Raw genomic sequence first — 12439 nt, forward strand, 5'->3', positions numbered from 1 at the left:
ACATCAACAATGTCTAGTACAGGAGGTACAGCTAAAGGCCTATGCTGAGGCAGGAGTAAGAAATACCCAAGCCTCTTTTTTTGAATCAGAAAAATCCTGGCTTTCCCACTGGAAATGCTCCCTTAGAATATGTAAGTTATCACCAAAAGAAAAATCTTCTGGAGGGGAAGCAGAGGGAATAGAGTCCTCTGCATCAGAATCCTCATAAGTAGATAAGGGCAAATCCAGATCAGAAGAAGCAGAAAAATCAGAATCCTGTTCAGAAGATTCATAAACGACTTCAGTCCTAGGTCTCTTAGAAGGGGGAGGTTGGCTTCCCCTGATTAGAGTTGTAAGATTTTCAGCCATTCTTATTTGCTTTTTAGGCATAGAAGCCTGGGCGTTGGTTTCTTGGGCATGGTTCGAGATTTTGGCCTAAATGAAGGAGGAGGCATCGGTTTAATATGCAGGTCCGTAGGCCTGAATACACCCTCAGAAGCCGGTGCCTGCACAGCGGCTCCAGACCCATTTAAGGTAGAGACATCCGCAGGTTCAACAATTGAAGCATCTTGCGGCATACTGGACTACAAATGGGTCTCAGTAGAGGCCTGCGAGTCAGAAGTAGCAGGTATCAGGGGCTGCGAAAGCACCTCATTGAGTACCGGCGAACTGGTGACTGGCTTAGGAGAAGCGTCGTCGGCAGCTTTGGACCTCGGCGGCCTGTCTCTATCTTTATCTTTTGGGTTTTTTCCGAATCCCGGTAGTCTGGTGGCTAACCAATGACATTTCTGGATAATTAAACTGAGAACCGAAATATTTTGAAGCGAAAATATACAGACGACGAATAGTGAGCTGATTAAATAAAGCACAAAACCAACAGCAAGGTACGTCGTGGTCAGGGCCTAGGCAAGGAATACAGTACAAATGAAAATCTTTGTGAGGTATTTGCTTTCCACAAGTAATGCAATTATTAACTTTTACTGACATCGCAAAGGAGCAAGAAAAAGTTTCCCCAACGGGGTACTTAGCTTTAGTTGAAGACTTTGGTTCTGAAACTCGAAAATGAAAATTTCAGGAGTCGGCCGACTGGCACTTGCCAACTGCTTCTGCTTTGTGCACCGCACGGCAAGAACGACTGATGTAATGGGGTCGGCTGCATGTTTTATACCCGACGACCTGACGTCATGGAAGAAGGGACAGCAACAGACACAGGACCCAAGACTTTGTTAATCAGGCCAACTGAGGGCTACTGCAAGCAGATAACCCAAATGTAATGACTAAACAGTGAAACACGAAGAACTTCTAGGAAAACCTGTCTTGACAGCATCCATTCATGACTGTCTGAGGCAGTTCTGCTTAGTGAGTATGCCTGACAATTTTGCTGGGAATGGATGTCGGCTGCCTGGAGGGAGATCCCCTAGGTGATAGCCAGATTCCATACCTGTAGAGCTAGCCTGCAGAGGAGGTAGGACTTTATCCCTTCTTCCTTGTTCAAGTACCACATCACTGTGGTGTTGTCTGCGAAGATTTTCAGGATACCCTGTCCAAGGAAAGGCTGGAAGGCCTGCAGGGCAAAAAGAATGACCGACATTTCCTTGATGTTGATGCGACTGTTTGTCTGTCCACAAGCCTTGCACAATTCTTGTGTCCATAAGTGGCTCCCCAGCCCAGATCTGATGCATCTGTGTGCATGAGTTGGGAAGGGGAGGGCATTTGCATAGGGAGGTTCGGGTTCTGGGCAACATGGACCAGCCACCACTTCAGTTCCTGTTGGAGGAAGGGGAAGACTGGGATCTTGAACTCGAGGGGGTGAGAGTGCTGGGTCCATACTGAGCACAGATACCACTGCATTTTCCTCATGTGTAGCCCTGCAAGAGGTAGCATGGGAATAGTGGCTGCCACATACCTAAGAAGTCTGAGGGATTCACTTGCAGTCAGGACGGGTAAGAGGAGGGCAGACTGCAAACTGTGGCTCAAGGAAAGTACTTTTTCCTCTGGTAGGAAGGCCATCCTGAGGTCGGTCATGATTCTGCATCCTAGGAAGACAATGTCTTGTGTAGGATTTAGTTGGGATTTAGGGAAGCTTATGAGAAACCCTTGAGAAGGCAGCAGGAGCTTTGTGTGGGGAAGGAGGGCTCGTTTGTCTTCTGCTTGAATGAGGTCATCTAGGTATGGGAAAATCTGCATTCCCCTTGTCCTGCAATAAGCAATGACTGGGGCTAGGCATTTTGAAAATACCCTTGGTGCAGTGGAGAGACCAAAAGACAATGAACTGAACTGAAAATGAAAGGAGTCTGTTTTGAATCTGAGGAATTTTCTGGTGGACAGTTTTATGGGGATGTGCAGGTAGGCCTCCTTTATGTCCAGGGTCACCATGAAGGCCTGTGGAAGGAGGGGAAAGAGAATGGGAAGTGTAATCATCCTGAAGAAGGGATTCAGATGGGAAAGATCTAGGATGGGTCTCCATGGTCCTTCCTTCCTGGGCACCAAAAAGATTCTAGAGTAGAAGGCTCTCCCAGGAGCTGAAGGGGGAACTAGCTCTATGGTGCCTTGCAGTAACAGTTTGTTTAGGACCTCTGGTAGGAGGGACCCTTGAGAGGGGGAAGGAAGAGGGATGGGTAGTCTTGGAGGAGGAAAGATCCAAGACATGAAGTAACCCTCCTTCAGGAATGACAAAACCTATTTGTCGGATGTCACTAGGGTCCATGCAGGGAGGGAGTGAGAGACAGGAAGATAGAGGTATAGTGGGAGGAGGTGGGGGAAGAAAGGGAGGCAGACACTCAGACACTGCCTGCCCTTTCTGGAAAGCGAGGTCTCTGGGCAGTTGTCTGAGGAGTCCCTAGGTTGAGTAAATTGTCTTTTGTGGGGTCTTCTAGACCTAGCAGAGGGCCTGGAAGCTATCCTCATGAACTGTCTTAGCCGAGTAGTTTCTCTGGAACGTTGGGATTGAAAAGACAAGGAGATGCTTTAAATCTTGAAGTTTTTTCCCTTTTTGTTGTAGTGACTTGAAAAGGTCAGCCACCTTGGTGCCAAAAGGGCACAGTGAACCAAGGGTGCATCCAAGAGTTTGGTCTTGTACGTAATCTGGGAGGGACTGAAGATGCAGCCAGAGTATCTCTCCACAGAAGCAGATGCAGCTGACCTGGCAGAAGCCTCAGCTGCATCATAAGTACACCTGAGAGTGCTTATTAACTTGAGAGATTAGCTCATGCAGGTTATACAGGGATGCCTTTGTAGCACAGTCAGGAATATCACGGACATCTTTAGAAGCTTTGTCTAGTAAAGCCAAGGAGTATTTGGCCAGGTGTGACTGGTAGTTTGTAGCCCTAAAAGCCAGGGTAGCAGAAGTATAAATCTTCTTACCCCACCTCTCCATGACCTTGCTGTCTATCTGCAGACAGGACAGTAGTAGTTGGGAGAAGTGTGGTAGCCTTATCAGTAGCAACATAAATAGTAGCAGGGTCTGCTGGGGGGGGCACTTGAATAAGAATTTTGCTGCATCAGGTACCCTGTATAATCTGTCTGCCCTTCTAGAGGCAGATGGCTGGGAATCTGGGTTCAAGCATGCTGCAGCAAAAGCATCTAAGATGGCAGGCTGGACAGGTGGAATAGGAGCCAGGTTAGGAGATCCCATTTGGATCAAGTCAAAATCTTTTTTGGGCCTCTGAAATGTCTAAGCAATCCCATTTAAAATGTTCTTTCATAAGGTTAACTGTGTCCCCTAAGGTAAGGTCTTCCACAGGGGAATAGAGTTCTGCAGAGGCTTCTTCCAGAGATCCATACCCTAGAGGGGAAGAAATTTGTGAAGAGTAGGACAAGGAGTCCTCTGAGGAGACAATTCCTCCTCTGCAGGGTGGCTAGGTGTTCCCTCAGGCAGGAAAGTCCGAGGACTGAGTAGAGGTGGAGCAGCTGAAGGAAGGTCTTCAGTACGCCCAAGGGCCACAAAGGAATTGTAAAGGCTATGGCTGAAGGCTTGCCAGTTGGGCAAGGCTTCCGGGGTTGATGGAATATGCCTCTTGTTTCTTATTTGTAGGTCTAGCGGGCGTCTGGCTTGGGGTAGGCCTGGAAATCACAGAAAGAACAGTGGAGGCCTGGTCCGAAGTGCCCATCTCAGTTACTGGTTCCCCAGGCGTTGGCGTCTAAATCAGGCACCGGGACATCCTCCCCGGATGTGTTGTCCGCTCTGGATTGTGCAGCCTCCTGATAGGTACCCGCTTTATCCAAAGTGGCAGATGCCAGTTCCTTGGCCAAGCTGACCACGGCTACAGGCTGAGAATCAGCAAAGGGAGGAGCAGTGAAGTAGATAGCCGCGTGGTCTTGGCCCTCTTCCTGGGAGGTTCGGATGGGGCGGAGTTTGCTTCCACACAGAGAGCGCTCTAAGGCGCTGGTTTTCAAGGTACAAGTCTAAGGCCTGAAGTCGAGGACAAAGGGTCTTAGGGACGAATGACTTGCAAATGGTGCAATATTTATAATCGTGATCCCTGCCCAAACAAGAGAGACACTGGTCGTGGGGGTCTTTATAGGGAATTTGGCAACCATAGTTGATCTTACCGGACATTAACAGACTATAACACTAGAAAAAAGGACTGAAATAATCCCTAACGGAGTACTTACCTTGATACGAAACTGATCCGACGTCTGCACCTGATGTGTGGCTGGCGGTTGAAAAGTTCTAAGGGCCGGTGTGCGTAGACGTCACATTTATGGCCCACATACCTGCCAACACATCAGACATCCTACGCACCTTCTGGAACTGGAAAAGCTTTGGAAACCTGGCGGGACAAGCTGATCGGAAGGGTAAACCCGCTAGTGAATACTGCAACACTGGAATAGGAGGACATGATATTCATGTACCTCGTTAGCTATGCTCTTGAGATTCATGTTAAGGAGCAACAGGTGAGAGCTTTTAGAGGAAGTATTTATTAGATAGTATACCTGACTTGTAGGGGGAGTTGCTGGGTGGTTATCAACTGCAAGGCCAAGATTTGGATGAATGTCACCACTAAGTTTGAGTTGAGTTGGTAGGGATAAGAATGAGTTGGAGTTTTAAGACTCTCACTATTGCCTCTAGTAAAGCTGCAGCACAGAAAGATTCCATTCTCAAATCACTTGCAAAGAAATTAAATGGAAAAAAGGGTATAAATAGTTATTTAAAGGCATGAACCAGAGTTAATATGTACACGTTGCTTCCTCAGCATGGTTAGTGGCAAAAACTAATGTAAGGCAAGCATGCACACTTGCTTTATTTCACTTTTACAAAGTAATGCATCAGCATGGTTACTTTCATGTAGGGCAACACACAACTAAAAGCTTTAGAACAAACAATGAATGCAAAACCAGATGCTAAACATAATTAAATCTAGTACTAACCTCTTGAAGTGCAGTTGCTTTATGTCCCGTCACTAACCGGCACATGATTATGTGTTCCAGTAATATTACTTGAAAGGACGACAAAATCGGACTGCAATCTAACACTGGAATGACAAGAACAATTTAATCAGTTAAGACAAGAAAAACAGACAGGGATAATCACAATATGAAAGTACAGTTGTGCAAGTACAACTTACCATAAATGTAGATGTTTGAATGATCACTGCTGCTAATAGCCTTAGATATATGGGTTATATCCTGCCAACAACAACAGACAGTTTTCAAACCTTCAGGGCACCTTCCATGTGCCCAAACTGTCAAGCATCTACAGCAGAGTTGACTAAAAGACAAGCTTGGACATGAAATCCTTCAGAGGATTCCTGCCAGCAGACAGAGGGAAGCAGAGCCTTGAATGGACAACAGGCATAAAAACACTCCAAAAACAAAGGGGATAGAGGGAGGGAGTGATTACTGCAGTGGTGATCATTCGAACATTTACTGTTATTTTAAGTTCAACTTGCACAAATGTTCTATGTTCATCATGATAATCACTGCTGCAGTAGCTTTAGTTGTATATTAAGATTACTACAGCCAACTACATTTGGGAGGAGGAAGAAGGGTCCAGGAGCCCAAAGAGAACTGTTCTATCAAAATCTGACACGGAACTAGAGAAAGAATTAAGGATGCAGTGGTTTTAAGGAAACAAAAAGCTGCTCAAAGTTATGAATAACTTTAGTTTTATCTAAATGTTTGAGCTGTCTATGCAAATCTAAGATGTGGTAGCCCTTCACACTGGCAGACTACAGAGAAGGAAAAAAGAAATGGAGATAAACTGACAGAGAGAACTCACTGACCTCTTTGGGCATAAAAAAGGACTCATACAAAGACACACAGTCTCCAAAAGATCAAAAAAGGAAAATAGCCATGACAAACTGAACATCAGACATACTTAGCAGAATTATGACCCAAAAGAACAGCCTTTAAATACAACGGTGAAAAGAATCTAAAGAAGCGCTCAAATGGAATCTGGGTCAATTTGTCAAGTACAAAACTGAGGTCCCAAGAAGGTGGAGTAGGCTTCTTGGGAAGCGTGATACGAAAAATGCCTTTAAGAAACTGCTTGACCTCAAACCTAGTGGCCAGAGGATTCAAAAGGCAGACTAGCAGAAAATGTTCACAGGTAAGCAGTAACTGAAGAACATCTCAACCCAGTATGTAGCAAATCACACAAATGACAGAACCAGAGGAACTTACGCAGACAAGAGATTATGATGGCAAGAGGGGCACCAGACAGAAAATCTTTTCCATATGGACACATGATTTTCTGGTAGTCTCTCTCCTGGCCTCCTGCAGAACCCAGATCACGTCCTCAGGAAACAACTGCCTAAGAGAGATCAAAACCCTATCAGTTCAAGTAAGGACAGGTGAGGATGGACAAGAAATCCCTTATCTTGTGTGTGAAGATCAACCTGGTGAGGTGAACTGTGGTGACTGCCCCTGGCCAAGTGAGAAAGGCTGAGGAACCAATGTTGTCTGGGCCAAGTGAGAGTCACCAACAAGATTTTCAGAGAGTTTTGCCTGATTTTATGCAGAACTCATGGCAACAGAGGAAGGGAGGGGAAGAATACAGAAAGTACAGTTGTGTACATATCATAAATGTAAACATTTGAGTATTCACTGTTGTAGTCCTGACTTCTGGGATTTCTTGCTGTGGAAACCCTTGGCCAACATGACTACCAGAGTAAAAAATCTCCCTCACATGGCTGGCGGATGACCTAGCTGTAAGTCAGTATGCTTGGGTATAAATGGAGCCACCTGACATCATGACATTGTTTCTTGTCCTCTAGAAGGTAGGAGACCCCAGGATGAACCATAAGCAAGGATCAAAGGTAGAAAAAGTGGCCCTGCAGGGAAAACACCTAGGGGATCCTCTGGTTAATGAAGATGGAAGCTGACTGCTACTGTAGGAAAAGGGGGAAGGGAGGGAGGAAAAGAACATTGCAACAATGAATACATTCCAACATCTACAGTTAAGGCAAGTGTACACAACTGCATTACGTTCGTGTTTCACTGTTGCAGTCCTGACTTGTGGGATGATTCCCAAAACTGAGACGAGGGTGGAAGGAAGATTATGGGGAAAGAGGATGCCCTACATAATAATGGCAGTGGCAAATCCTGCTAATAAGTGGTAGCGTTTGGTAAAGATTTGCACAGATGACCAGGTAGCAACTTTCAAAGATGTCTTTGGCAGGGACGCCTTTCAGGAAGGCAGCAGAGGTAGAAGTGGCTCTAGTGAAGAGTCCTGACAGCTTCAGGTGGCTTTTTACCATGATGGCTGTAACAAAAACAAAAAAAATACAGTGAGAAATCCACTTGGAGACTATCTGTTTGGAAACGTTAGAGCAAATGGCAAAGGACACAGAGTTGGTCTGACTTTCTGAAAGATTTCTGTCAAGATAGAAGCTGAGCTGTCTGTGCACATCCAAGGAGTGAAGAATTCTCTTCCCCCTGGTTCTGAGGTTTGGGGAAGAAGGTGGGCAAAGTGTATAGCTTGATTCAAGGATGTGTCTGTCCACCTTGGGCAAAAAGTATGGATTAGTCCTGAGTGATGCACTGTCAGGGTGAAATATGAGAAATGGTTCCACTGCCATGAGAGCTTGCAGCTCAGAAACCAAGTTGATTTTAATTCAGTAGAACCTTACGGTTCAAAAGGGGGTAGTGTCAATTTTTCCAGAACAAAAAATTGAGGTCCCATGGAGGTGTGGGTTCTCTCTTGGGAGGTCTGATGTGAAGCACTCCCCTAAGGAATTGTTTCATCATGGTGTGGGAAAAGACAGGAGGAAAAATAAAGATGTGGGCTGAATGGCAGAGGCGTGAATTTTGATGGAAGAAAAGGACAGGCCTCTATCAACCAGGGTAGTCAGGTAATCTAAAATGGCAGACATACTGGCCGAGATAGGACTGAGGCCTTGCTGCTGACACCAAAGGGAGAAACGTTTCCACTTGGGAGTATGATTTCTTAATACTAGGCCTTCTAGTCTCCAATAATGTCTTGAATTTGTCTGCTTAGGGTATTACTCAGAGGATGATGTTAGGGAATTATAAAGGCTGTGGGTTTAAGAGTCTGTAGGTTGGGATGCACAAACCTCCCCCTATCAGAGTCAAAAGGACCACTCTCTGAGTTCACTGCCATGGATTTTCATTGGTTAAACTTAGTAGCAGAGGATACCAGTGCTGCCTGGGCCAGTCTGGGGCTATCAGAATGACCTTAGGGCCTCCTTTCCTAATTTTTAGGGGGACCCATGGAAAAGGCAGTGGAGGAACACAAAAGAAAGGGTGGTTCAAAATGAAGGAGAAAGCATCTGTCCTCCAGGTTGTGGGTAGTTTGCTCCTGGAACAGATTATCATCAGTTGAGCATCATCTTTGGTGGCAAACAGGTATATATGTGTGCATTCCCATTTCTGGACTATGCTGAGAAATGTTTCCCAATGCAGATGCCACTCATGAGGATCCACCAAGTTCCTGCAGAGATGATCTGCTAGTGTGTTTCGAGTACCTGGAAGGTAGTGTGCCATGAGATGCAACCTCAGACAGCGAGCAGTCTCCAGGACCTGCATAGCTAGTCGAGAGCAAGAGCGAGTGCCTCCTTGTTCATGTACCACATGACTGTGGTGGTGTCTGTTTTTGACTAGCAGGACGCCCTGTTTACACTGTTCTTTGAAAGCTACTGGGCCCATTTAAACTGCCATCAGTTCTTTCCAATTTATGTGCTTGTCTCTGAACTGAATTTCCCATCTGCCTTGGGAATGAAGGCCTTAGAAACGAGTCCCTCAGGCGGTCTCTGAAGTATGTGTGGTTAAAGTTTGGCCCTGAGCAGTGAACTTGAAGGGGCGTCCCAGGTTCTGGGCACATGTCCACCATGCAAATTCCTCCCTGAGGGAAGCGATCAGCTGAATTACTGTCTCCAGAGACTGAATGCTGGCACCACAGATTCTTGAGGTACCCCTGGAGCTTCCTCATGCTTGCTTGGCCTGGCCACAGGGATCATGAAAATACAAGATGCCATGTAGCCCAATGCTCTGAGGAACTTCATGAATTAGAGGCACTGTCTCGCATAACATTTTGGAAGTACTGAGTCAGGAAGGAGACCTTTTCTGGAGGGAGGAAAGCTTTTTGAAAGGAGGAATACAGGAGAGTCCCCAGGAAAATTATCCTGGTGGATGGGTCTGTGTTGGGTTTTCAAAGATTTATGATGAATCCCAAAGAGGTGAGAAGGTACTGAGGGAAGTCCAGATCCTTAAGCAGCTTTGAGACACTTGCTGCTTGAATGAGGCAGCTATCTAGATGGGGTTAATTTGAATCTCTCATTCTGCAGAAGGTGATCACAGGAGCTAAACACTTAGTGAAGACCATGGGAGGAGTATACAAGCCAAAGGGCAGTGCAGAGAATTGAAATTGACTTATACCTGCTCTGAAATGAAAACTAATGCAATATTCCTCTACAGGAATGTGCAAAGTAAGCATCATTTACATTTAAGATGACCATTAACGCCTGAGGGGCTTATCACGGAAGACGTTTCTGAAGAGTCAACATTTTGAATTTTGGTACCAGAGGGGACTAACTAAGTGTACAGGTCGAGAATGGGTTCTAACAGCCTTCTGGGAACCAGGAATAGCCTGGAATAGAACCTCTTTCCCTATCTGGTGTTCTGGAGATGGTTCTACTCAGCCCTGTGAGCACAGGTTGTAAATCTGAGAAAGGACCTCTGCACTTCGATTTTGTGGAATATCCGGTTAACAAGAGTATCTTAATGACTCAGAAAGTGAGCCTGTAACCATCTGAGATAACTTTCAGAACCCACTTGTCTGAAGTAATGAGGGACCAATTTTCTTTGAACTACGATAGTCTTCCTCCTATCTTTTCTGGAGAGGGTGGGGGTTGGGTAGGGGAAAAGAAGAGTCATTGCTGTTCTCTGCCAGGGCCCTGTGGTCTAGATCTTCCCTGCCTGGGGGGAGTTTGAGGACCACTGCATGGGTTCTTGTGATTGATGATGCCTTTGAGGCCTTTCAATCCAGGGTTTCCTGTTTTTAGACGGAGAGGGAAACTAAACCTAAGAGACTGTAGATCATTGTGTGTATTGTTCCTAATCAGCCTTTATTGCTAGAAAGCACGTGCACTTAAGTACTGAGCACGTGCATGAACAAGTTATGAACTCACCATAACGTTTGATTTATGTAGTCCATCCCTCGCCTCACATTCTTACCAGTGGGTTCGGAGCCGAACCCCGGCTTCGACTAGGCCATACTCTAGCTCAAAGGCCATACTCTAGCTCAAAATCTTCAATTGGCTCGTGGCTACGAGGTATCCCATGGTGCAATGCGCCTATTCCCCAGATCTTGTTTGCAATGAGCTCACATCCACACACACAAACACGTTGAGAGGAAGAACCAACTCAACTCATCAAGGAGTGCTGAAACCAGAGACTCGACCTCTAGGTCCTCCAGTAGGGGGTAGATGGGGTGGGTTAGTAAGAATGTGAGACGAGATGGACTACATACATCGAACGTTATGGTGAGTACATAACTTCTTGATGTTATGTAGTCCAATCTCGCCTACATTCTTACCTGTGGGACAGCGTTTCTAGCACCTAGACCTTGGAAGGCTCACTGGAAAATACTACTGAGCACTGTGGAACCAAATCAGGATCTGCCCCTTGATACCAGATCCAATTTGTAATGAGTAATAAAGGTGTGAGGAGATGCCCAAGTAGCTGCAGCACAAATATCATCCATAGACATCCTGGCCTGAAAGGCAGTAGAAGTAGACACAAAACGTGTAGAGTGAGCCTTTATCTTGAAGGGTAATTCCTTGCCATTTGAAGAATAGATGAAGAAAATGCAGCTAGAAATCCATCTGGACAGAGTTACTTTGGAAACTGAAGTCCCTAGTCTGTTTTCCGAAAAGGAGACAAAAAGTTGGTCAGATTTTCTAAAATCCTTTGTTCTATGTAAATAGAAACTTAAATTCTGCCTCGTTAGAGAATCCAGGAAAAAAACAGAGGCAACTCAATAGACTGGTTGAGGATGACCACTGACGCAACCTTAGGCATAAAGGAAGGATTAGGTCTTAGTGAAACCCTATCCTTGCGAAATATCAAGTAAGGGGCCGGACTGATGAAGCTTGGAGTTCAGAGATCAGCCTAGCCAAAGTGATGGCCATCAAAAAGTGCGTCTTCCAAGACAAAAATTTTAGGTCACAGGTTGCCGTGGGCTCAAAAGGAGGTGAGGTAAGCTACTGTAGCACAAAATTAAGGTCCAATGGCATAACAGGATCAAAGATCGGAGGTCATAGTAGCATAGTCCCTTTGAGAAAGGCCCTACAAAGTCTATGTGCCATTATATTAGGTTGATAAGCAACATAAAAAAGTAGAAATGGCTGCCAACTGTACTATAAAAGTTGCCACAGCAGATCCTTGACTAAACAGTTGAGATAGAAACTCTAAAATCGATGAGATGTGAGCTGTATAGTGATCAATCTGTCTTTCATGAGCCCAAATGGAAAATCTCTTCCACTTACTGGAATAAATCTTCTTAGTAGAAGGCTTGTGGGAGGAAGACAGAATATGAACCACCTCCGGTGAAAAATCATGAAGCCTGACTAGGGACGGAATTGGAGCAGCCATGCTGTCAACCTGAGGGTTTGGATGGAGAGTTGGAACTGCCCTGACATACGAGTCAACAGATCCGGCTCTGGGTCCTGAAATCACGGCTCGTCCATTAGATAAGGGTGAAGAAAGGGGAACCAGATCTGACAAGGCCAGTGTGGAGCCATCAGTATCATTTTGATTCCCAAAGACTATGCTTTCTGAATAACCTTCATTATCAGGGGACTTGGAGGGAAGGCATACAGAAGACTGGAGGGCCAATCGTGAACTAGAGCGTCCCTGGGTGTTTCCCCTTCCGGGGGAATAAGGGTGAAGTAGCTGCTGCATTTGGCATTGAAGGGGCTAGCAAACAGATCGCAGCAAGGCTGACCCCATCTGCGGAAAATCCGTTCCGCTACCTGTTCGTACAGGGACCACTCGTGAG

General features: G+C 45.7%; 1 protein-coding gene across 1 annotated transcript in view; it reads right to left on the bottom strand.

Moving 5' to 3' along the window:
- Nucleotides 1–12439, bottom strand: part of MAU2 (MAU2 sister chromatid cohesion factor) — a 2634229-nt gene that overhangs the window by 1171580 nt on the left and 1450210 nt on the right. Inside the window, exon 10 of the mRNA XM_044090765.1 lies at nucleotides 5350–5453. Coding sequence (XP_043946700.1) covers nucleotides 5350–5453 — 104 coding nt within the window. The remainder of the gene's footprint in view (nucleotides 1–5349; nucleotides 5454–12439) is intronic.

The sequence above is a fragment of the Protopterus annectens genome, chromosome 13.part0 (assembly GCF_019279795.1).
Source record: "Protopterus annectens isolate FY-2018-M chromosome 13.part0, PAN1.0, whole genome shotgun sequence".
NCBI lineage: Eukaryota > Metazoa > Chordata > Ceratodontiformes > Protopteridae > Protopterus > Protopterus annectens.